Raw genomic sequence first — 27,532 nt, forward strand, 5'->3', positions numbered from 1 at the left:
GGCTTTGCAAAGCAGTGCATTAGTTATGCTTTAAAATTGTCTTACATGCGCAACCATACCAATGTTCTCTCAGAATTTGTTGTTCCGCCGTTTAAATCAAAACCGTTATTTATTATTATTATTTTTTTGTGGTATCACTATCAGTTTTGGTCTGGAACTGAAATGATCTTGTTCAATCACAAATTGCATGCGATATGCAAATAAACGGATTAATTTTGTTGTATGCGGTCTTGAACCATTAATAAATTCTCAAAAAAAAAAAAATTCTTGAAAACTCATCCTTTTGTTTTGATCATAACGAAATCAATTGAATTTTTCCCCAACAAAAGCATAATTGTGCACGTTAGTGCTGAGAAGGCATCTGCATGATTAATGGGGAGAGTGTTTAGTGTGCCGGAGAGAGTTTGAAGGTTCTAAAATTTTGAAGATATTGGATAGATTGTAAATATTTGTAGTGTGTAGAGAATTGTTTAGAAGAGCATAGAGTTCTAAGAGTTGTATGACATTATGCATACGATATTTATATATGAAATATGAAATTCTGGAAGGTAGACGGAATGTCTAAATGGAAAAAAAAATTCATTTGTAACACCGTAATAGAGGGCAGAAGTATGTTGGCAAAGTGAGCTAATACAATTTTCTTGAAAACCGCCTCAACATAATTAGAACTTATAAAGCCCTTGAATTCAATTAAAAGAAAAAAAAAAACAAAAAAAAAGGCATCTTATTCTTTTCCATCTTGATACACTTGCTTCTTTTTCCCTCTAGAAGTCTTTCAAAGTATTTCTTCCACTTCTTCAAGGGATTTTACTTTCCGCAATAAATGAACAAATGACTGTACATCGATGCCTACCCTCAGCTTTCTTTGTTTTTATAGTAAAAACACCAGCTCCTTGAGCATCAGACGGTGTTTAACTCCTCAAGATTAAACGAAACCTATCTCTAACAGTAAACATTTATGTAAATCAACTGCCTTTCAAATTACAACGAAGGGAAATATAAAAAATAAAATAAAATAAAAAAGAAATTTCTTGGTTTCTTCCCTCAAACCAATCTTGTTGCTTACCATCACTTTGCATTGGGAGGCACCGGGGCATGATAGTTGAATATACTAGTTGTGGGGGAGGAGCAAAACTTGACATTTACATCTACTACCTACTTAAAGTTCCACTTCATGAAGGTCATCCCCAAAACTGCCACCATTCATTGGCAGGTGGGAAGTGCCACCAGGCATTAACGATGATGGGGGCATACGCAATACTTCCCCCAGAGGTTTCAATTCCGTCCTTTGTGGAGGAGAAAATGCATCATTCATGCTTCCACTCCACGACGCTGTACGTCGTGAATGAGATGGAAAGGGGCCATTGCCATTCGTCATCACCCCTTTCTTTGAGATGTTGTCCATGCTTGGAAACCTTTGCATTGTCATTGATGATGAAGGTGATGGAGACTGGAACGAGTCATTCATAACAGATGTGGAAGGATTTTCGTTAACTGCAGCAACTTGTTGCACACTACTATCTGAGATAGTCTCAAATGCCTGTTCACTAGAGGATACTGGTGTGGGAACAAAAAATTTTGGATTGGCACTGCCAGCGGGTTTAACAGATGGGACAGGAGGTGATTGAAACAATTTTGTTGAATTTCCACCACCTTGGTTGAAAGTGTCAACATACCTGCCAAAAGATTAAACAAAAACGTGTCATTAGGTTTTGCATATTAATAGAACTTCCAAAATACTTCTGCAACAAGCAAGGACCAGATTGTGAACTCCAGATAGTCCTCCAACCTTGTGGTTGAATCAGCCTGGCCAGAATGCAGAAGACACAATTAATGCATTTTTCTTCCCTTACCAGTCTATTTTTTGAATCCTTATTTTGCTCTAAATTGTCCAAAAACTTCTGCCAAACTAACCCGTTTTTAGGGATCTATCTTAATTTACTTGTCAACATTCAAAACCATGCAAATAGTCCAAATGGCTGAGCTGATAACAGAACTTTTGCCACAGCCCCCGATCATTATAATTGTTATGATGCAATGAGAAAAGTCCAAAGACTTGATGCCAAATGCCAACATGGTTTATTAAATGATCCATAATGTCTCTGAATAGGTCCTTTCCCATCTTTCCTTTTCCCTTATTATACATATATAATATAACTATTGGAGAAAGATCACTTCCCACATTTCTGAAGTTATGACACTATTTTATTTTATTTTGTTTTTTTTTTTTTTTTTGAAGTCAGTCAGCTAACTACATTTACCCCAAATAATAGTAATAAAATCAGCTAACTACATTTATCCAAAAAAAGAAAGTCAGCTAACTACCAAGTTGTCACCATTTTCTCCTAGAAACCTCTAAAATTACATGCATCAACCTTCAGATGATTACTACAACTACGGGTCCTCCTGCTACTATCACTAACTATACTCTAGATAATGGAAAGGTGAAGGTTAGGTAGAACAAACCCATAAACCTCAACTATTTTTCGCAGCAACATTACCAGCTGTCCAATAACTAGCCAATTATGCAAAACTTTATACCACAACCCTCTTCAGACTATCCAATGCCTATATTTTGCAGAGAACTTATGTCACATGCCGACATCACAAGAAAGAGAAAATCTTTGAAGTTACCTTGATTGGAGACCCATCCGTCCACGAGAAGAGAATTGGTTTGAGGTGGGTGGAATTGGTGGGATTCCAGAACTATGTTCCAGAGGAACTGGGCTTTTAAATTCTGGGCTTCCATTTCCAGAAGACCCTTCAATTTTTAACGCACTTTTCAGGTTGTAATCGGATGTTCCATTCTGGAACGATGTAGTTGGTGGAGGTGGCAGGGCTGTTTCTTCAGCAGGGAGTTCAGCCCCTTCCTCTACCCATCTCTTAAGCTTTTCATCATAATGAAATTTATTCTTTTCACCCAATTTCGCCTTCAATATCAACACAATGAAGAAGAAAAAGTGAATAGGGAAACCAAAAGAAACTCTTTGAATTTCTTCCGACACAAAAATAAAATGAAAATCCTTATGTAAAGAAGTTACTAAAGAAAAGACCTGCTTATCCTGGCGGGGCTTCAAGACTAATCCGACAGTCTTTTGAAAGAGCTGTGATCCGAAACTAAAGCGACCAAGGCGAGACGTTCCCCCAGAGATTGCTTTGCCTTGTGCATCAGATGAGGTTGCTTCTTTTGATAAATCAACCTGATCCTATATCAAGTTGGCAATAAATCATATTTTCCACCAAGATCATGAGACCGCACAAAACAAACAATAGGTGATGAGAATTGTATTTCTTTGTAAGGACAGAAATCACCAACCTGTCTTGGAGTTCTACCAAAGTCTGGCTCTGAAACACTTCTGTTATGCTTTGCTTTTCTGTTGCCATCAGCTGTCCATTCACTTATGGGCTCCATCGATGATGAAGGCATTAATGATGACATTGCCATAGTTGATTGACTAGTTGATACTCTGGGTCCCATAGTTTGGTGATAATGGTCATTACCCTGTGCACTGCCGTGTGATGTAGAAGGCACAGGTGGAGGTAGTCCCCCAACGACACGGTGAGCGGTGCTATCAAAAAGATTGAGCAATTTACCCACTAATTTTGCTGGAGCCAAGTTTGTAGAGTATCCAGCCTGCAAACATAAAGCCTGCTTAGAAAGATAACAAAAGGTAACAACATTTTTAGAAAGATACAAATTGGAGGATATAGAGACACCTGTTGGTGAGTTCTGATCCTCTCCTCGAGAGATGACACTAACTGTCTCCACGTCTCCACCTCAGGTGCTCGACCAGTCTTTAGAGATTTTAATACTGCTTGACAGTACCTGAATTAAACTCACTATGCTAAGAGAACCAACAGGCTAAATAGCATTAATCATTGGAAAAGATAGGTTTCACGTACGTACTTCAATGACTCCGAAACTTTTCCAACTTCAGCCAACATGTGCGCATATATAAGCTTATATGGCTGAAAAGGTAACAAGATAAACTGAGAGTTTCCAAGCACCTTTGAGTATTCATATAACTCTGTCCTCTGTCCAAAATACCCAATTGGCCAGTTTAGTAATGTTCCTTTACAATCTACAACTAACATATCACAGAATGATTTACATTCATCAATTTCAAACAGAATTCATATGGGACTAAGGCAAAAATGACGATGACGACAACTTTCAAAGGGAAACAAAAAACAGGCGGTTTTTTTTTTGTTTCTTTTCAATTTATACACTTGTCAAAAACAACATGGCTGGCTTTCTTTCTCCTCCAAAGTATCACAGAGAGAGAGAGAGATAGAGAGAGTAAAGGAGCCAAGCTAGGATCAGCCTAGACGACTCGTGATGCGAATTTACTCAATTTAGGCTCAGCTGGGTTTTTTCACTACTTGCACTTGCAGTCAGAATGTTCTTTGCACAAAATAGTATATGCAGAAGACAGCTTCATCATTAGGATTCTTTTTAATCATTCAAGGTTTTTCAAGCACCCTACCTAAATGGTCTTAACTCTTAACCATGTTTCACTATCACTTCCCGCATAAGTGCCAAATAGTGGAGGGTTTGCTGATGCTCAGCCTGTCAACTAGAAGCAAAGCATGGAAACCCAACCATATTGAAACCTTGGCAAACATTTCCATCTATTGTGAAACTTTTTATTGTTTTTCTGACAATCACGTCCCAAATGGGACTTGAACCCGAATGTCTACTTCTGGAGGTGGCGGCAGATACCACTCAAACTAACAGTTACTGGTCTCCTATAACCGAAAGAAACCTTGTGAACAAGGAAGAAAGGTGAATCATTTAAATTTCCTCTCTGCGCGTTTAAGTGCTCAACACGACTTGAACCATAATTTCCACTCTGCACGTTTAAGTGCACAACACTGCCTAAACCATATAGTTTAAGTCATTTTGGTAGCGTTGGTTATAATCATGTATATGTGAATCTTGGTAAATAACAAAATGAATGTTACTTGTAATTTTACTAGTTTTTCTATTTCTCCACAACTAAAAAAATAAATGTCAATTGTCACTCAAGTAAACAAAGTCTCATCCAACTACATGATAATCAATAGATTATTCACCATGTAAGTACGCACTATAATTGTTGATTATCTTATAATAGTGCATTTTTTTAGGCCTACCTCTCATGTTTTGAAAGTGTCAAGTGCTCACCCAGAGTCCATCAGGTTTTCAGAGAAGGTATCAGACCAAATCGAATTTTAAGAAGGCTTCCCCAGAAATAGAAAATGCATTACCACTAGTACTAATCATAATAATGACTAAGATTTGGCTAAGGTTTCAATAAATGGATCCAAGACTACCAAATCTTTTACTAGCGTTCTTTGCAAGAATATAGAGCAGGTCAAGACTGACTAACATATATATTTTTTCACGAAGATGACTGGTGGAGGTAGGTCCCAATGCCGATGACCTTAAGGTTATTACCCAAAAGAATATATATATATGCATGCATAAGTAGAGGGGATAGTTTACCAGGTAATGCATATTCCAGCTCAAATATGTTAATAGCAGAAACGAGAAGCATTACAAATCCACAAGATTAAAAAATAAATAACTAAATTGACATAGGATTGAATTTATGAGCATTTATAACAACATCAATCCAGCATTATAAAATTTTAATAAACCTTTCAAAAATCTCAATACCTTAATTATAATAATATAAACATAAGCTTAGATTACATTATTATATTTGATCTGAACGTTACAAGTATGACAAAAATCCACAAATAGAGTGTCCATCTCTTATATAAGGCTCCTATGAATACAAAAGCATATATTAATGCCTTATAAAATATGAACACCTAGGACCACATTATATAACATTATTTTGAGCTTCCAATTTTGAACATCTACGGCCACAAAGTATACAACATTCTCTTGACTTCCAATTTGGTTCTACAACCAAATTTCAGAGATACCTAATGCAGTCTATGCAAAAGTCCTCGTAGATTTTAATACCAACAATTAATGGGAAGAAGCATGGAATTAGATGGGAAACGTTTCAGTATTTCAAAACAAAAGAAAACATCCCACAGTGGCAGTTGAAGGCGACTTCCACTAAACAATCCTCAATTGAGTTACACGTGAAAATCATATAGAAACTATAAATGAAATACCACAGAAACACTGTACAAATATAAACAGGGGGGAGACCAAAATAAAATCGTTCAACCGCCAAAAGGAAATCATTTTTTAACAATGAGCCTACCGGATGTCTAAAGACTAAAACTAACCTCGCAAATTGTACACAGGCATGCACTAAAGGAGAACTAATAGTAGCAATATTTTCTTAATTTCTTTAGAAAGAAATAGTGCATGCAGACATAGGGAGTAAAATAACACCTGAATAGCCTCTGGACTAGCAAATGTTCGTGGGAATTTCCAATGGTCCGCACCAATAAGACACAACCTAGCACTGTCTGAATATGGCTCAAAGTTTGCCTCTGCAACTAAGTAGCAAATGTGTGCCGCAATAATCTGAATCATAATTTTCATTTATCCATTAACCCAATTATTGAATAAAAATTTCAGGAAAAAAAAAAAAAAAAGAAAAAGAAAAAAGAAATCAGTACAGTTAAGAACTCTTAAAGATATATAACATGCAGAACATACTTCACTTCTTTCTTTCCACAAGCAATCACCAAGATGAATGAGCACGAGTTCATCATCTTTCGTTCTGTTAGCAGTTATCAATGCCAAGTTCTCTTCCCAATTGTCTAGCATACCATTAGTGCCAAACTGAAGTTGTTAACAGGGAACCAAAAAAAAAAAAAGAGTTGAGCTTGCAAGGCCAAAGATATTCCTCAAAAATTGAAACAGAAAACAAGCATGGAAATAGGATCAAGGAACTATATCAATAATGTGCGCTACTGACAAGATTCGGTTAGAATCTTATTCTATATTTGAACTCTACAAACAAGGGCCACAAAATTGTGTCTTGGAAAATTTCAGATGATTCACACCATAGCACAAGCAAATTAGTGAGATAAAATTACAATATCAATATCTCAAATTGAACGGAACGCATCACCTGTGCAGGCTGTTGAGGCATGTTTAAAGCACCAGGAACTCCAGTATCAGTTGTAATGTCTGTAGAAAACACATCTGCTGGTTGACCAGCAATTAGTAGGCACAATGTCCGCAGAGGTGACCCTGATACTAGCTGGTAAAGTGCCATTTGCTTCACGGTATCAACATAATACTGCATGAACAGGCCCCCATCCGAACAAACAAAAAAAAATCGTAAAATGATAGTGAAAGAGAGTCAAACACTAGGTAAAATAACAGGGCACGGCATAGAAGGGATTAAAGACACAGCAAGACAAACCTGGTCACCAAGTTGTGCAGCAAGAACGAGTGCAGGCCCCCATAATTGACCATTTTGTGCACAAAGTAGAGCATCCTTCTTTCTACCAGCGACCAGAAGACTTTGTACCTCAGCAGCAGTTGCCTAAATATATATATTTTTATATCAATACCCATTACTAGAAGAAATATTGGCAATGAATTAGTTGTTAAAGGCATGCCTAGGCTGCAAAAAGCCTCAAGCTCGCCAAGGCCCACAAAGTGCCAACTTACAAAGGGATAGGCCCTTTCAGTCAGGTGCACAAAACATTCAGGATCACGCTTTTTAAGAAGCTGTAAATTTAAAAGAAATTGCGCTTTAATTTTCTAATTACTAAGCCGTACTTGTTTACTTTACTCTAATGACCATGCATTGACATGCTTTATATCATATCGTGATTTTATTATTAAAATCAGATTATTCAATTTAATCGAGTATTTCGCAGAACTCGTGAGCTTTAACTATTTGCATTAGATGCATCCAGTGTTTGATTTTTTTTTTTAAATGTATGAAATAGCATATGTGTAAAATTAACATGATTATAACTTTTTATTGTTGCATATTCATAATGGTATTTGACTTAGTCAAAGCATATATGTATCAGTGTATGAAGAAGATATATATATTATTATTATCTGAACCTCTAAGTTGCTATGCCAAAGAATCCATTTTATAAATAAATAAAATGAAAAAATGAAAAAAGAAAAAAGAAAGAAAGAAAGACAAGTTTTATGTTGCACATTTTGAATTGCTTCAGTATTATATTGGTTTAAGTAAATTAATATGTAATCTGAAAGGACTTATTTACATAGATTTAGCCAAAACATTGAATTGATATGCTGGAAAATTCCTTCATTTTGATCTCGATTAGTTTGTGTTTGATATGCATTTATATTACACATGCACCTCACACCTTTGTGCTTGCGCTTCAATTTCAAGAAATCTTAACGCCTTAGTATACTTTAAGCCTTAGATAACTATGCAAAGGATAAGTCTATGGATACCTGCATCTGTCCTTCTGATGGCAACTTCTGCAAGCAGTGGGCAAGAGCACCATATTGCGCACTATTTATCTTGGCAGATGCAAAAAGTCTGGCAACTGCTGATTCTGGAGCATCACTTTCCTATTACAGGAATATATATAAAAAATAATAATAAAAATAAAAAAAAAATAAAAACACAGAGTGCCAGAAGTGAAAATCATTAGACAGCTTACTTATCAAAAAATAAAATAAAATAAATAAATCAGTAGACAGCTCTTGATGAATGATGTTGCTACAGGAAAAAAAATCTTTTAAGATGATTGGATGTTTCAGGCTGATGACTTCATCAGACAAAATGCAGCTACTTGACCACCAGGTGAGAAAGTAAGGACCTTCTAGGAGAACCAAGCAGAAAGGGAATGACAATTCCCACAAATATTACGATAATGAACTCAAAAATTCTCAATTGTGTAGCCACAAAGTAACTATTTATGCATGGCATGCTTATTTCAGTGAGTATGTGGACATCTCCTAAAATTTCCAGTGTATACTTGCTTACATCACGTACTAAACACCATGTTGAGGCTAAACATCATTCTTACAATAAGAAGCAGCCATTGCTTCTCTGCTATCAGTTGTTAACAGATAATTTTTAGTTTCAAGTCCTATAACAAAATGCCTCTACAACTTACTGGGAAAAAAACAAAAACTGTACAAGTGCTACACTTTGAAAGGCAATTTTACACCCATTTTCCCTTAAAAGTTCATGAGCAAATCTTCCAACTGTAACCCAAGGTATATTGCCTAAGAAGACGAATATGTATGGAAAGCAAGTTATGTTCTATAAGTTGAAACCGTGACCTATCAGAATATAACACACACACACACAAACACAAACACAAACACACAGATATGAAGTTAAAATGGCAGTTAAAACATTCATGCCATATTATACAATGTTGCAAGTAAACTTACCCCCTAGTTAAAAGGAAAGCCATATATGAGCAATAATCAAATTACATTTTCCAAACAATATTCAATTTCAAAGGAGCATGGCCATAAATTTCGGAAAAAATGAGAATTGCCATATAAAACCATGAGCAAAATACAGAATCAGTTGAAATGCAAATTTTTGATACGTATAACAGATGCAACAAGGCTCGGCTTGTGGTAATTATCCGTTATCACAATGCCAATTATAATTAATGCCCAACCTGAAATTGAAAGCAAGTTTACAACACAAAAAATGTTTACCTTTGATGCAGTATCAGTGCCAAAAGGAGATCGAAGTTTTCCATAATGCTGATGAGCTATTTTGAGCAATGAGAGAAGCAACCTCAAAACTTCACTCTTTCGGTAATCCATTTCAGTAGATCCACAGTTTGTGATCCTCTCATCAATCCACTTGTTCAACTCTTTGTTACCAACATTACCACCAACCATCGGACCAGGAAAAGATTGTCGGCAAAGTGTATGGAAATAAGTATGAGCGCCCAATCTTGTGCTTGATGCATCAGTTTTGCCAGTGACAACTTCCATCAAGTTGAGAACAGAGATTGAGCCTCCTACAGGATCCTTCACATGAAAAGAGGAAAAAAATACATTTTTCACAATGATGTTGAAAAAAAAAGAAAAAAAAATGGAAAAGTTTAGGTAGAAGAGCTCATTATCTAACCTGGCTTCCGTATGATGAGGTATTGAGAGAACTATTGTCTTTCAACACAATGAGTTTTCCACCAAATCCAAAAGTAACCAAAGCATGTGGAGGACGGCCTGCAGATGACCTACCAGCGCTGGGAGCATAAGAGTATTGATGGCTACTCTGAAATGGTTGGGAAAAATTTACTGAATTCTGATTGCCATAGTAATCACTTGAGGCATGCATTTGCTCTTTTGGCTCCATTCTTGGCTGATTAAACTGCTGGTTGAAGTTCCCACCAGGAACAAAGCTTTGTGACCCAGAAATTGTCGAAAAGTCATTATGAACCTGACTTGCTTTCTCATAAGATGGAACTGTTCCCCTTGAATCATTAGACTTCAATTGATTGACATGGTTAGCAACAGAAAAAGTTGAACCATAATGATTATCCAATTGTTGGTTTCCACCATAATCTGAACTAAACTCGTTCTGGGCAACAGTCTCAGGTTGCCACACATTCGAACCGCTCTTGGCAACAGTCTCAGGTTGCCACACATTTAAGCCCTGCTGATTGTAATTACTGAAGGATCCGTTCCAGTTGTAATCTTGCCCTTGGCTACCAAAGCCTTCAGACCTGTAATTGCTGACTTGCCCGTATTCACCATATGTTTTGTGATCATTACCGCCAGATAAGTTACCAGTTGATGCAAACCCATTTTGGTTTAGTTGATCATGAGCTTGAACGGTTGATTGAACAGCTGATTGAACAGATGGAGTATAGGTCTCCAACGAGCGCCATTCTTGGGCAATTGTATCATAATACCAACCAGGATATTGAGGATCAAAAACCATATGTTCTGGGTATCCATTGTTCCCTTGTGACATCTGATTCCAATTAGAAACACTCCCAGTGATGCCACTCTCTTGTGACACCTGATTCCAGTTAGTGACGCTTTCTGTCGAACCACTCTCAGTTACAGCCCCCGCAACAGAGTGAGCAGTTTGTTGCATGTAAGAAACATCCAACTTTCCATCAGAAACAGCATGATCGCCAACTAGACTGGTGTCAAAGCTTCCTTGTGCATTTGCTGTGGCATCATAACCCTCCACTTGATACCACTGCCCAGTATTTGCATCATATTTCCACCCTGGATATAGATTCTCCCAATATTGACTACTATTTAGATCCTGTACCTCAGTGCTTTGTTCCGTAGCTGCACCACTTTGTTCTGTAGCTGCACCATAAACTTGATTCTCCTGATATTGTGCATAATTATAGGCGTTGTCAGTATAAGCAGTTTTAAGTTCTTCATTGCCAGGTACAGTCTTTGTTTCACTATTCAAATTATCTACCACCTTTCCATGAGGATCAACAGCACCATCTCCAAATTCACTGAAAAAATCCGAATACGATCCGAATCCATTAAATCCATCCTGCGCTGAATCAGAACTAAATGCACTCCATTGCACCTCCTTAACACCTGAACCCACAGATCCATTACTCTTGCTTATTGCCGAATCTGGTGTAACCTCTGATTCCTTAACATCATTGAGGGATTCAACTATACCATCAAACGCAAAGGAATTGGATGATACTAAGGAACTATTATGTTCTACATGAGCATCCACCGACACCTTATTAACATCCCCAGTAATCGCCCCTCCTTTTGCTTCAATCCCACCTTCGCCGTGCCCAGTAATAGCCCCTCCTTCTGCTTCAATCCCACCCTCGCCGCCTGAATCTTCAAACCCAGTCTCACCGACACTCAAATTCGCAAACGCTTTTGCCTCATCAGATTCATTGCCATCGGCAAAATTAGGCACCGATGACGACGATGGAGTGACCTTGTACTCATCATCATCATCGACCAATTTATCAAAGAAATCCTCATCTGTATCCTCCACCTGGAATGGAGGATTCGAAGCCATCGGCCAAGCCTAACCCTAACAACCCCTCTGGATCCCACTCAATTCACCACCAAAATCACTCAAATCCTTCGAAAATCGCTCCTCCCCGAACCCAATACCTCGAAATTCAAGCTAGTAACGTAACAAAAACTAGAGATCCAAAGCAAAAAAAAATAATTCTAACACACTAACCCTAGATCACCGCGAACAGAGCACAAAAAAGCAAGATCTGCAGATTTTCAGATCTCCCCCATTCTACAACCATATAAATACCAAAAAAAAAACCCAAAAATTTGCAAAATTGAGCTTGAATTCAACACATCATATTGAAGAGGAATTAAAAACTATGGATAACCCTAATAACTTACAGATCGAATCGCCAAATTGTGAAGCGAATCGAATCGAATCGAATCGAAGAGAGAGAGGGAATGAACAAAAGACAAGCCCTCGATTTCGCGCACCAGAGTTGCCAACAACCCACCAAAATGTTGGTTTTCGCGATCTCTTTCTCTCTCTTTTTTTTTTTTTTATGGTGGACTATATGTGTATCGTTGTTATTTAATTTGCTATTTATATATATTTTACTCTCTCTTACCATATTGCTTTTAATTTTATTTTTTACGGCCAGAGACAAGTATTGTATTTATGGATTTTTTTTTTTTTTTTTTGTTTTGTATTGCTCCTTTCGCGGCTTTTCGTAATAATATTTTGTCTTTATTGAATAAAGCATTATAGATTTTACAACATTTAGACTCAGATTTTTAGAAAAAAAAATATCGGTAATTAGATTTTTATATTTGGAAATAAAAAACAAAAAAGTTTTGTAGATCCTGAAAGTATTTGTTCTGGTAAGTTATTACACTAGTAAAGCACATTTAAACCTATTTAAATATGGGATACAATGGTCACATTACAACACATAAAATTGTTCCCAACCACAAAAGTACCAAGTGATTTTTGTTATTTTTTCATAATAAATAACCTTTTAAACCGGTTTGGGATGTGACAATTCCTTTCCAGTCACACGAATGATAAAAAATTATTCACAAATTTACACTACCCCGAGTTATGATCGGGTTGGATATTAGCAAAAACAATTCAAGCTTAAACAAATTTAAAATAAATTTTGTAAAAAAAAAATATTACTTTAAGTGTGGTCATATTATGCTCCAAATTAACATATTACACACATGTACTAAGAAAAGTGAAAAACTATGAAAGTCAACAAACCAACCTATTTTTGTTAGTTTGTCATTAAAACATGATGTTAAAGTAGCATGTGAATATCACATGTCAACTATTGCAACCATGAAGACTAAAATACTTTTAAATGACCAAAATATCCTTGAATTCCAAATATAGAGCAGGCCGTCGGTACGTAAAGTACTCACACACTACAGTCATCTCGTTCCTTTGTCTTCTTCAAATGTCCAATCGAAAGAAATTCGATTTGTTTTCTATTGCCATTGTATGATTTTCCTCACCCTACGTGCACTCGAGCTTGCATGCAAATTTTACTAGCCCTTCAGCGCCCAAAGCTCTCTTCTAGCCTTTAATTTATATATATATATATATATATATATATATATATATATATATATATGTATATATAACACAACGGATGGTTACCAGTTACCATTTAATTTGACCCTTTGCTACTTACATTTTCATATAAAATACAGTTCATATAAAACGCATTGCTTAAATGGTACTTTAAATGTGGCCTCATGCTCCAAATATGTGATCCGCATTGTGGACACACACTCAGGGAGGGTCCGGTGTCTGCCCAGGGAACACTTGCCCCCGGTTGGCCCACCCATTAAACATATATATATATATGGAAAATTTAAGGTAATACTTCCTAAAATTATTAGTTTCTAAAATTATTTATTAATTTAAAAAAGTTAAATTCTCCTTCTTAAATTAAACTCTAATTTTTTTCCTTCTAAATTCGGTCATTCTTTAAATATACATTATGGAAAATTTGGTAATACTTCCTAAAATTATTAGTTTCTAAAATTATTTATTAATTTAAAAAAGTTATATTCTCCTTCTTAAATTAAACTCTATTTTTTTCCCTTCTAAATTCGGTCATTCTTTAAATTCTTCTTTTTTCATGTTTCTTTTTCATCTTTTCTCTCTTGGCTGCGTTTGGTTAGATGGAATCAACTATAAAAAAAAAAGGAAAAAAAGGAAAGAGAATTTTTAAATTTTTTTGAGTTTGGATAGATAGAAAAAGAATCGTAATAGAAAAAATACTTTCCCACATTAGGCTACTTTGTTCCAAAACTTTCCTCACACAATAATATTTTCTCGTGAAAACTGTTTCTTTTTATTTAAAGTTCCTATTTTGTCCAATAACTGAACCATGTAAAATAACTAATTTATTTATTTTCTAACTAAGTTTCTTTTCTAATAGAGGCAAATTCTTTAACAATTTATATTTTAGTGGATTCTAGAAGGTAACTTCTCTCTAAATATGTTCTCTTGCAATACTATTTGGACGATTTTTTTTTTTTTTTTCCAAATATATACATTGTATCATATATATTATACACCTCTATTATATAGACAGAGAATAATATATATATTTTTTCTTTTTATGTTCTTGGTTGAAAGCCCATGAGTCCAAATTTTTTAAAAATTTTTATTTTTATTTTTATTTTTAAGCTTCGTTATTTCTCTTAAATGAATAGATAGTCTTGAAGTATTGTTTTAATTTAAACAATATAAATAATTATATTATTAAAATTTAATAATTCATTATTTTATTAAAACTTTAAATAAAATAAACATCATCAAACACAAATTTATTTATTTTTTTAGTATTTGAAATCAAAAGGGTAATTTTGGTATGCACAATCACTTTCTTTTCATTTTCATGTTATCCAAACTAACAAACTAATATTTTAATACAATTTTCCTGAAAAAAATTTCATCCTAACCAAATGTTTCATAGAAAATAATTTTTCTTTTCATTTACTTCACTTTTCTTTCATTTTCCATTACTTTTCTTTTCCCGCTTATTTCTATCTAACCAAACGGAACCTTAGTATAATTATTTTTTTTTTCGCTTAACATTGCAACTAATAATTTCGTTACAATCTGACCTTATATGATTTAATAGTATTAGAGGGTTTTGTGATTTAAACCCTTGATTCTGTTTGGTTAGATAGAAATAAGTTAGAAAAGAAAAGAAATAGAAAGTGAAGTGAATAAAAAGAAAAGATATTTTCTAATATGTATATGGTTAGTATGAAAATTTATTCAAGAAAATTGCAGAAAAATATTAATTTGTTAGTTTTGATATTAATAGCGTGAAAGTGAAAAGAAAGTGATGGATTATTAAATTCAAATATATAGTTGTTTTCATTCATTTTTTTTATTTTATATTTAGAATAAGGCTTCATAATATTTCCTTAAATAAAACTAATTATTAGTTTACGATAAACAAATTTAAAAAAACAAAAAAAATTAGAGATAAAGAGGCAATACTACTGTTTAGGAGAAAAATCAAATATACATCCATACCGGATTATGAGTTGATAGAATTGCAACATAAAACAAACAATTAAAAAATAAATAAATAATCAGGATATATTTTGAGCAATTTTATCCAAATTATCATTAATATTCTGTATATATAATTGTATAATTTGCCTTGCGAACTTACCTCGTAATAAAAGTTTACCTCATAATAGAAGTTGTTTTGGAGAAAATTTTGCACGATTAAGTTACTGGGTAAAATAGGAATTGCAAATAAAAAAACGTAATTTTACCCAAATTATTATTGATATTCTGTATATATAATTGTATAATTTGCCTTACGAACTTACCTCATAATAAAAGTTTAATAGAAGTTGTTTTGGAATTGCAAATAAATAAACGTTATTTTCACGTGAAAATAAAATTTTCACAATAAGGGAAACTAATTTTTCTTTAGTTCTCTCTTTCTATCTATCCAAATTCTAAAAAAAAATTTCAAAATTATTTTCTTTTCTAGCTGTTTCTATCTAACTAAACAAAGCCAAAGATTTTAGTATATTTTGCATATCTTATTTGTCCTTGACCAACTAATATACTACTATATTTTGCATATCTTATTTTAAATACTAATAATAATAAAAGAGGTTTTAGTATTACTCTGTATATATCCCTTTATATAGAGATAATCTTTAACCGTGTGATTCACAGAATCAGGTGATAAAATTATGAACATTAAAAATTCCCTTTATTGTACTGTGTTATTAACGTATGCTCAATTTTGGTAGATAATTTATTTTTTATTTTATTTTGGGATAAATTGTGACATCATGATGTTTCGGTTAATGTCATTTATACGCAGGTCAATGACTTTTTTAACAATTACACCCCTCTGATTCAAATATCATATTTACCCTTGATCATTTAATTCAATTAATTAACAAAATATGAGCCCTGTTAATCCACAAAACTACCATCATAATTAAGTCTTTTTTTTTTTATTCTAATCTCTAACTTTTTTATTATTATTATTTTTTTTTGTTCATTTTAGTACCTAGCCACCATGTTATTATTATTTTTTATTTGGTAAATTGCACCCCTCCTCATTCTTCTCGCTGGTGGAGGAGCTATCGATAGCCGATAGAATGAAACGTAACTGGTGGTGGAGGAGATGGAGGATAGAACAAGTTAATTCGCAAAATTTGGGAGGGCCCTTAGGGAGTGTCAGTGCAATTTAGCCTTTATATTGAAAAATTAAAGAGAAGAATGTACAAAGATTAAAGGCCCGATGACAAATTAGGCCCAACAGAAAAACATCCTGCTTATCCAAATTACTCCCTCTATTCTAAAAAGAATGTCGTTTTTTGGGAACCGTGACTCACAATTACTTTTTGGTAATCGTGACTCACAAAAAAAGACTTCCTTTTTAGAACAAAGGTAGTAGTATTTTTATATCCTAGTGCTGCGTTCCTTTCATGTGCAAGACAAATCATTCTTACATTGAACTTATATTAAAATTTTAATTTTTAGAACAAATCAATTCTGCATTGAACTTAGACTAAGGTTTCAAGTAAATCAAATCCATTTAAAATGCACCTATATTTTTATTATTATATATCTCAATCTCAGTCAAGCACGTACACGGGACACGAATACGACACGACACGACACGGATACATTGACACGTTAAATTTTTAAAAAGTAAGACACTGATACGATTTGAACACACTAAATATAAATATGAATTTTTATTTATACACATGTATTGATTAATAATATTATAAAATTTTAATTCATTTCTAATTTTTATACTAAAAGTTGTAATGACTTTATATCATACATATAGTTATTCCACTACTTTGTCATAATAATGTTTTTTATTTTAAATGAACAAATATTATTTAATTCTTCTCTTGTGGTCATATGTATATAATATCAAATTTTTTTAAAGGAAAAAATTGAGCACTTTAGAATGTGTTTATATTATTCTTAAGATTACCGGGTAAAATTGTGTTGGAAATGTTTGAAAGTGTCAACCTAAATGTCTAAAAAGTTTTGGTTAAGTGTGTATCTCAAGAATGTGTTACTGTTCTGCTATAACTTGAAGCCATTCCCTCTAATTGCGTTGGAATTTCTTCTAGATTGACAAAAAAGTCTTTTGGAAGCAACAAGTTAGAAAACAATGAAATTAGGTGCGACTTTTATTTATTTATTTATTTATTATTATTAATGTCCAAATGAATGAGCCAACATTCAACAAGTTCCTCCTTGGAATATAGTAAAAAAATTTATGGACAAATAAAAATTAAAAAACGGTAGTTGTTGGACAATAAATTATGCAGGATATTGGGTTTGTCATTATGTAGGATGGCATTTTCTTATTCCTATGTAGAAAATCAGCCTTGCAAATCTTTTTAAATATGGATTTATCTTTTGGAAAGGAAAAAGAATAAAAGTACAAAAGAATGAGCTAGACAAGATGCTTGATATGGTTGTATGAAAGTCAATTCCACATGACCTAAAAATTCTAATTACTAATTTATGATGTATCTATATTGTTTAATATGTTTCTCCAAAAAATTATCATAATCTTGGACGTGTTGATTTAGTTTTCTAAGAATGGTTTTCTATTTTTTAAGAATCGAAAAAAAAAAAAATTTGTTCAAAGACATGTTTAACGGAATGTTTCTAAGAACCATTTTATAAAAATTCAATTAAAAAATTTGTTTTTAGATAATTTTTTTTTTATAATTATCTGAAAATAACATTTTATTTTGACTTTTTGATAACTACTTTTTAAAAAACTGAACCAAACAAGTCTTTACTTTCTCAAGTCTTTAGTAATTTACATCGATGAATATATAAAAATTATCGAGAATAACTCTAGTCCAAGAAGACTAGTCCTAGTAAAAGGAAATCGGACTCAAGACCTCATAAGGTTATATAGTATTCAACCAAATGGTGTACACCAGGTCAATGGGCACTTCTACCTTGAGACTCTTTTTGGCCGATTACAAACTCGACATGTAACATAATGTGTTAATTTTACTTAGATTTTTGATTGCGTATTATGTTGTGATTGATCGGGCCATATAACGGTTTATTTTTCTAAAGAACAAGTTTTCAGTAGGACCATGATATTTACCCTAGTCCAATTCATTTGACCCACTTATAAGGCTTACGATCTTAGTAGGCCGGCCCATCATACTAATTAGGCCCAACAAGCTTCCAACTACTATGAATTATACCCTCTCTTTTTCTTTGTGTGAGAAAAGAGAGTAGAACCATATGTCATGACAATGTTTCTAAGCGACTTGCCAACAAATGTAGTGCCTTCACTCCAACAAAGTGTAGATATGATTCTTTTGGTTTTGTTATTAATACTAAATTTGTCCTGATTTTTATAAAATCATAGCTACAAGTAGTATGCAAACATATCTAGAATTGGATAAGAATGCAATTTAGTCAAATTTGTAAGTTAGGAAATAATCTTTGCACTCTACAAAATTACTCTTCAGTCAACAAGTCCCCTATCAGAAGAAGGAATTAAATCAGTGACTTATATGGTGCTCAGGTCATTTTACCTAAAGGGTTAACCTTTTTGATTGGATATCCCCAACCTAACAACTCATATCAAAGCCAAGTCCCAAAGATTCGCATGTGGACTCAATGTCCCTTAGCTAAGGGGGATTATTGGCCAGTCGAACTAGTCCCACGTGGTTGGTGAAGAAGAAAATATGGGACTCATATGGATTAAGGATTACTTCACCTAATGACCTAACCTTTTGAATTAGATATTCCATCCCAACACACATTATAGGTTATTATTAACGTTGCAAATGTTTTATATGTGAGTATATAAGTTTCCTAAAATATATTTTGTTGTATTTGTATGGCAGGGATTAGTGTATGATTTATAATGAATGAAACACTGAGGGTGATATAGATAGCTTGATCATTTAGTTTGATTTTGCCCTAATGATTGCATGGTTCAAATATTGGATCATCTAGTGGATGGCAAGCTTTTGTGTGTGTGGTTTTAGCAGGAGAGTGCATTATAGGTATGTGAGCTTAGGTCAAATTTCTATGTCACATGCATGTGAGACAACATTTACTGGCATGACTGGACCATGATCAGTATTTTCAATGAGCCACTTTGGGGGTGTAGAATCATGGTGTTTCTACCGTGAATCAAGGCTAATGTCTAAACAATTGGTGGGTGTGTGTGTGTGTGTGTGTGTGTGTGTGAGAGAGAGAGAGAGAGAGAGAGAGAGAGGGAACTGAAGTGGTGAGAAAAGACGTCCACAATTGTAAAGCAAAAGAATGGAGGGTTGGAATGAGTCACTCATGGTTAGGTCTCAAGATTAGCATATATTCTTGACATCATATTAAACGCAAACGCCAATAGCCTTGTATAGTATTCCAATAATGATCTTAAGGTTGTTAGACTACTCCTATGTTAGGTATTAGTATTGGTTAATTAGGTATAAAAAAACAAAAACGGGTGCAATGTTCATCAAAATTAGTTCATATCAACAAGTGTAAGGATGTTGATTTGAATTGAAAGGATCATATATATATATATATATATATATATATATATATATCAAAGATTAGGTTTGTTGCATTCTTTTAATTCCTCCCATATGGAACAATTTTGAACCAACAAAATTCAGAGGAAGGATTTTGTTCTATTATTGATGAATGGTGAAATTAGTTGAATATTATAATTTTACAACAACAATTTCTAATAATGAAACACAAACCATTTCTAATCGAAATCGATCTCTATAGAATGAATCAAACTCGATAAAACTGCACCGAAATTTTTTGTCATTCGGTGTTTTGATAGTCTGAAAGGTGAATCTAGACACTAACAATAAATTCTAAATTTTTATTCATTTAAATAAGTGTCATAAAAAATAGGTTAATTGTTTTTTCTTCCACCTTTTTTTTTTAATTTTTTTTTTTATGCCTTGACAAAAAAAAAAAACACAAACTTTTTGTCCACATTAGGGTTCAAAGTTCAAACTACTGAGGGTGGGGAGATTAGAGGAGAATAGCAGTGTATTTTTTTTTTTTTTTTTTCTTGTAAGAATTGTATAAATGGAATTGACAAATAATATAATTATAGAATGATTGATTGAATAAATTTCCTAGTTCAAACAGTTGGAGAGAGAAGAAAGTAATAAGAATGATAATGATGATCATGGTAAAGCCTTTGAAGAGAGTGATTACATTTTATTTTTTTATTTTTCCAAGTTAGAGAATTTACATTTGTTGACTCTTCCCTTTTGAATTTACTTTGAAGTTTGAACTTTGAAGTCTTAGCCGGCGTTGAGTACTCTTTGTTAATTGCTCCTTTTCTTCTAATCTCCTCAGCCTGCCAATTTGTTGACTGGTTGTGACTGCTTAAGTACTAATGTGAATATATCAACTCTCTGGAACACCAAAATTTATATATATACACACACACTTATAAATATATATATATATATTGTGACTGCTTAAGTACTAATGTGAATATATCAACTCTCTGGAACACCAAAATTTATATACATATACACACGCACTTATAAAAATATATATGAGTGTGTGTGTATATGTATATAAATTTTGGTGTTCCAGAGAGTTGATATATTCACATTAGTGTATATATATATGTATATATGTGTATTTATATATATATATATATATATATATGTGTGTATTTATATATATATATATATATATATATATATATATATATAGTGTGTGTGTATATATATAAATTTTGGTGTTCCAGAGAGTTGATATATTCACGTTAGTGTATATATATGTATATATGTGTATTTATACATATTTAGATTGGAAAAAAATGGACCCGTGACCGGCTCTATAAGATGCCACCATAGCTCTAGACTGTAGTCCGTCGGTGTCTATATTATATTGCTGATTTACTAAAAATTAAACATAGCCAGCATAACGGAATTACAAGTTCAGTCAAATTATATATATATATATATATATATATATATATATATATATATATTCTCATTTCTTATCTTCACGGAGTTGTTTTCTAAATAAAAATTCTCTCTCAATTTCTGAAAAAAAAAAGAGAGTATAATTTCCCCCTTGTTAACCAAAAGACAAAAAAAATAAAAAAATGACGGCACAGTTGTCTATTGGTCCTATTAAATCCTTCATGTGACTCCTTAAATTGAAGCTAATATGTCCTTTGAAAAAGAAAGAAATCATGGAACGTGCAAGAATTAAACAATTTTTTATTTTTTATTTTTTCTGAAGATCAATGATTTAAAAATATAAAAAAAATGATATTCTGAATTCTAAGAATGTATTAAATGCCCATATAAATTTCCCTTTACAGCTACGGATGGGAATTGCCCAAGACCCCGTCCAGTTTCTAATGGGGCAGATTTGATAGCGCTAAATAGATTTGGGGCGAATTTGATAATCCCTAAATGAATTTGGAAGGATGTGATAAAATAATTAAAAACCCAAAACTGATTTGCGACGGGTGAATTTAGTGATGAACCCCTCCCACCCCTATTATATACTTACCTTTTAAAAAATATATTCATATAAAATATATATTTAATTTTTTTAAGAAACATGTTACTTTGCTGAAAGTGTAAGTTAATATATTACTATTCACCACTTAGTAATTTAAAAGTTAGGTTAGTTTATTTATCAGCGAACACATTGAATTAGTTTTTTTTTTTACTACATAATAAAAGTTGCAAAACCCATCCCGCCCCACAATTAAACGCGGAATCAGTACTTTGACTACCGGAGTAAGGATGGAAATGATATACCAATTAAAAATTCATTATGAATTAGAATCGGAATCGGTATGACGAATTTTCTTACCAATAGGATAGGGTTTAGCTAACCTTACCCCGTTCCCGTCCATATTTACAGCCTATAAGTTGGAAGATCTGGCTCACAAAAACTGCCACCCATAGGAATTAGAAAATAGCTTTATTTCTTCACTTTAGCTTTTTGAGAAGCCATATAACCCGCCAATCATAGATGTGTGCTGTCTTGCTTATAATTTGAAATCTTTTTGTTAGATTTTGCTCATTTTAGAGAAAAAAAAATTCTAAAAAGTGAATAAATTTGCAATTTTAGATTGCTTTGGTCCCATCCCACCGGCATGTCTCCAAGAAAAACCCCTTTGGTTATGTTGACCAAAAGTTACTGCCATTTCAACTTTTAGGTCCATTCTTTGACGCCACATCCGAGCCCGGCTATACTATAAAAATAAACTAATCCAATACACTAATCCGATACACGATACTTTCGTAATAATATGTAATCCAGTGCACGATACTTCCGTGCACGATACTTCCGTAATAACATGGTATGAGAAAAATCAAATATTTGTAATTTTACGATCTTTTACTTAGGCATACTGAAAAATTTTGTTTTCCGTGTTTTCCTTTATATGAAAAAATATAAAAATTAATTTTTTGAGTAACAAACCAAACAATTGCCATATCTCTTGCCGGTGTGATTACGGTAATGTACACTAAAAGAATCATAGGTCAATGCTGCTGCTTTGTCTAATGTTGATGAATGGAACACATGAAAATGGTGGGGTAGTGGAGGAGCAATCAAAGTGAGGGCAAAATGATAAGTGGGGAGTCAATAGAATTCAAATTTAACGGCTGTAATTGAGGAGGTCGCCGTTGCGTACGTACCGGTTGTTAGTGGTTAGTGGCATGCGCATCGGTTTGTTTGGTTTTTTACCACTTTACCCTCCTTGCGCTTTCAGTTTCCAAATTACATGTCCCATAAGGTCTTTTTCAATGGAGTGGAAAAATGTTACAGTGTTGCAATTTTTCAAAAGAATGGATTCAAAGCTGTAGCCTTTCAATAAAGAATAAAGGAAAAGCTACAAAGAGGAGGTTCCAAAGTACAAACAGTAATTTCAAGGAGTAATAGTAATATTTTAGAAATATATAACTAAATAATAATAATTTTACGCAGTATATCTGTATAAATAAAAGTTCCAGCGACACACATTGGGGGTGCTGTTGTGCACTTTGGGGGCCTGACATGCACATTAGGGGGTGAGTTAACCTCCTTTTATAGTTTCGTGACATGGCACTCCCACAGTGTCCATGAACGCGTGTAGAAGTTGGTGTACACGGTGAGTGTTTTGAGACCTTATTGTTTAAGTTTTAATCCAAATCGTAACAATATGAACTCATAATGAGAATATCCTTGTTAAATTAAAATGATAGTAATTGTTATTTTAAAATTATGAATTTGTATATGTATATATATATATATATATATATATCTCTCTCTCTCCAAGCAGCCAAAAGGCCCAAAGCACGGGTAACTAGGCAAGTCACCATCTCGTGGTTTCTCGGCTGCTCTACTGTGCCTAAACTAGTGTGGCGACTTTTGTATTTTGTATAGGTCCTATCACTGTTCAGTAAAAAATAATGTAGTTGAATATTATTAATTTGATGAAAACTATCCTTAATTCAATAGATTAATAAAATTATTTATATATATATATATATATATATATATATATTGAGTTTGAAAAGGACATTATTCCAATCCCTACATTGACTTTCTATTTAGTTCCTATAATTTGTCAAGTTTTATTACTTATTTTTATTGTAGGTTTATTATGAGATAAGTGTAAGGTTGTTTTGTCGAATTCGCAATGCACTTGTTACAGTTGGGTTATACTGTTGTCTTCTTTGAGATATTTAGTGGGACGCCTCAAGATTGGGCGCTTGATATGTCACCGAAACAAGCTATTAATGAGTTTGAGAGGAATGGAGGTGGAAAAATTAATCTAAAATAAAATTTGATATGAAACATGTTTCGTCAATCGTCATATTATTTAATACGTGACATATCGATGAGTTCGAAATATTTTTGTGATACTATTACAATTTTTTATGAATCAATTTATATTAATATTTATTCAAATTCGTTACATTATAATCAGGAATATCGTAATTACGAATCAAAAGACATAGTGACAGTGTAAATCATGTCTCAGTATTTATACGTAGTAAAAAGTGATGATTGACTGCTCAGGTCAAATCTCATTTTCACTTTTTTTCTACTCTTAAATACTGGCAAGAAAAACACAACCAACCTAACAGTGAATGGAGGACAATTAATGAGCACTAATCAATACCATAACAAAGCAAAATTGCCTTTTAACAATAATAGACAAGTACGAAAGAAAACGACCTAAAACTATTTTTTTTTTTTTACTAAAATGCCCTTCTAACACCATTCAACAAATATGAACTGAAGAAAATAATAGAAAATTCATTTATTTCATTCATTAGAGAATTTAATAAAAGTGACTGATTCCTCAATAAGAGTTGCATGACACAATCTTTTGCCTGTTTCTTCGTTGAGTTCAAGGCCATTAATTTTTTATTTATTTACCGGCCAACTCCAGAACAGTAAATTTGATGCCCTTTGAGGTTGTTTTTTGTCATTTCATAAGATTCTGGTAAACAAAGGGGATGATAATAGGAAAGTAAATAAACAAATAAATTGAAGCATTTTTTGAGAATAAAAGAGGAAACAAGTACATAAAACAGTTCACAAAGAAAAGCTGGAGACAGGAAACAGAACCTGTTAACAGAACCTTTAGTACTTTCTGAGTCAGGTTCTTGTGCCACAAGCAAAGCTCGAAATACTTATTCAAACACATAAATCCACACACACACACACACACACATATATAAATCCAAACCCTTTGAACACCAACTTTGACACCCATATCATTTAATCTGGGATATGTTTTTTTAACAATTAGACTTGTCCAAACCATGTCAGGTCAGGTTTCAATACAATCTGGTTTCTGCTATAGTTCGTCATATTGGCCAATACGAATTCGTAATCTTTAATACCTTTACAAACTTTCATAAATAAGTCAATTTAAACCAATATTCACTTGAATCCGTGACCTATATTTAAACCAATATTCACTTGAGAACTATACCGCAACTGCACTGTTGAGAAGCCATCTTTCCCGTCATTTTCTTTAATTTCACCTATTTCGATTTCAATTCTAAAACTCTAATTTATATGAATTTTTCGTCTAGGGTAAGAGATCCCTTATCTACAGAGTCACCAAATATATATATATATATATATATATATATATATTACTCTACTAGAAATGGAGTGAACTTTGAATAAGTTCTACGCTACTGGTCATTGGTCTCTTCCACTAATAGATGCGGCCCACTGTAGCAGCTAGTACTTTTAACTATTAACACACCAACTTGTGAAATTTTCAATGCAATGTATTACAACAACCAAAGAAACAACAACTCCAAAAGCTACAAGACATTGAATGATCTATTCAACAAAAAAAAAAAAAAAAAAAAAAAATTCTATAAAATAGAGGTAACCCAATTAACCCAATTGACCAAATTGCCCATAATACCCTAAAATAGTCCAAAATCACATATCCAATGTGTGTAGACCAAGAAAGAGAGAGAAAAGGGTACTAATTTAACCTCTCAACTTTGTCAATGGTTACGATCAATCATCAATGGGGTGGTCAATGTTTGTTGGGATTGATGAATTCAGCATCCGAGATAGCAGAAATGTCTAGTTGGTTAAAATCTTCATCTTCTTCCATTGGAGCTGGCAAATTGAGATCTATTAAATTGCTGTCACCAAAGTTAGTAGAATTACTTGTGTCCACCACCAAACTGTCACCAAACTTGGCTGTTGTTATTGATGATGAGCCCAAGAAGTGTGATCTCTTGTGCCCACCTAGGGCTTGACCTGACCCAAATACTTTTCCACAAAATGGGCACTCATGAACTTTCTGATCCACATTGCTTGACCCAACACGTCTCACTGCCCCTGACTCACCATTCTTGGCTTTCTTGTGACTCGTTCTGTGTCCACCCAGTGCTTGAAACGACTTGAACACTCTGTTGCATGTCTCACACTGGTACCTCCCCAGACCCTGACTCGGTTCCTGACTCGCCGGCTTCTGACTCGGCTTCAACTCGCCCGAGTCATGGTCAGAGCTCCACGAATCCCTTGAAAGCATCATGAGGCACAGAGCAACATCTTCTTCAGGGGATGTGTCGGAGACGGAACTCACCGGTTCCACCTCGGCCATTGACTCGGTTGAACTGGGTTTTACTTTTTTCAACTTGGGTTTCTCCAATTCTTGATTTTCTTCAACGCCCGCCTTCCGAGTCCGCTTGGATCGCTGCCGAGTCGGGTTCCGGGTTGACTCGGTCTCGCTCTCTCTGTCTTGAACAACCAACCCAGCATCCAAAAATTCAGGATCTACCACCCGAAAACTCTTCTTTGGATTCTCTCTCAACCCATAAGCCAAAGATTTATCTTCGCTCTCTCTCTCCTCTTCCTCTGAAGAAGATACCAAAAATGAAGCTGACTCAGTACACCCACTGAGTTGGTGGTGGTGTTGCTTGATCTTTGGTGGTACAGTTAGGAGGGTCAAGTGAGACCTCATGTGACCACCCAAAGCTCTACCATTAGAGAAACTCCTAGTACAAATCTTACACTTGTGTCTCTCCATTCACTCACAACCCAGAAGATTAAACAACCTAAAGATCAAAGCTTTAAGCTGTTTCTCTCTCTAGCTCTGTTTCTCTCTCTAGGAAGAAGTCTGAGAAGCACAGAGGAGTGGGAACTTGAAAGGAGTAGGTGACAAGCATTCCTCCACCAAAAGACACACACAACCCAAAAATACGTTTTGGTACATGAAATTGGTACATATAGTGGTTGTTAATTAATGTATAAATAAATAATAAATTATTTTTTTATTTTTTATTTTAGAAACAACAAACTAGTAAATAAAAATTAATAAAGTGTGACTATGAGCGGAGAAAGAGAGACAAGTAACATGCAAATCTTGCCCATTTAATTAAATTTTTTCACAGCTTTATTGCTCTTTGAATGGGGACGCTAACTTTGTACTGTGTTCCTTTTCACTCATTCAAATTTTTTTGTACAATTTCCAGAGTGATAAATATAATGATAGTTAATAAAATATAATGAGGGCACTAAAATTAGCCTTTTTAATCAACACTCATGAGTCCACTGATTTTATGGGATTTTTTTTTTTGAACACTTTATTTAAAATTAGAATAAGCTTGTTATAAAAG

The 27,532-nt window shown here is 33.7% G+C and overlaps 2 protein-coding genes across 3 annotated transcripts; both read right to left on the reverse strand.

The window, feature by feature from the left end:
* Window positions 1–685: 685 nt before the first annotated feature.
* Window positions 686–12,438, reverse strand: LOC132304069 (protein transport protein SEC16B homolog). Of its 2 annotated transcripts, none has more exons than XM_059801573.1 (13): window positions 10,023–12,438; window positions 9,602–9,922; window positions 8,369–8,488; window positions 7,347–7,469; window positions 7,050–7,220; window positions 6,632–6,757; window positions 6,362–6,496; window positions 3,908–4,035; window positions 3,718–3,826; window positions 3,317–3,634; window positions 3,054–3,200; window positions 2,635–2,930; window positions 686–1,676 (listed from the first exon to the last, which is right to left on the reverse strand). In XM_059801573.1, exons 1-13 carry the CDS (start codon window positions 11,913–11,915, stop codon window positions 1,160–1,162), a joined length of 4,404 nt encoding a protein of 1,467 aa, XP_059657556.1. In that variant the 5' UTR covers window positions 11,916–12,438; the 3' UTR covers window positions 686–1,159. The 2 variants fall into 2 exon arrangements, with proteins under 2 accessions (XP_059657556.1, XP_059657555.1); XM_059801572.1 differs by having other exon boundaries at window positions 3,054–3,206.
* Window positions 12,439–25,638: 13,200 nt separating this feature from the next.
* Window positions 25,639–27,097, reverse strand: LOC132304071 (zinc finger protein ZAT9-like). The gene has a single exon (XM_059801575.1). The coding sequence runs from the start codon at window positions 26,941–26,943 to the stop codon at window positions 25,942–25,944; it is 1,002 nt and encodes a 333-aa protein (XP_059657558.1). The 5' UTR covers window positions 26,944–27,097; the 3' UTR covers window positions 25,639–25,941.
* Window positions 27,098–27,532: the final 435 nt, after the last annotated feature.

Source organism: Cornus florida, unplaced genomic scaffold (genome assembly GCF_030987335.1).
Source record: "Cornus florida cultivar Cherokee Brave unplaced genomic scaffold, ASM3098733v1 CherokeeBrave_3.0.0_Hap2_Chr04, whole genome shotgun sequence".
Lineage (NCBI taxonomy): Eukaryota > Viridiplantae > Streptophyta > Magnoliopsida > Cornales > Cornaceae > Cornus > Cornus florida.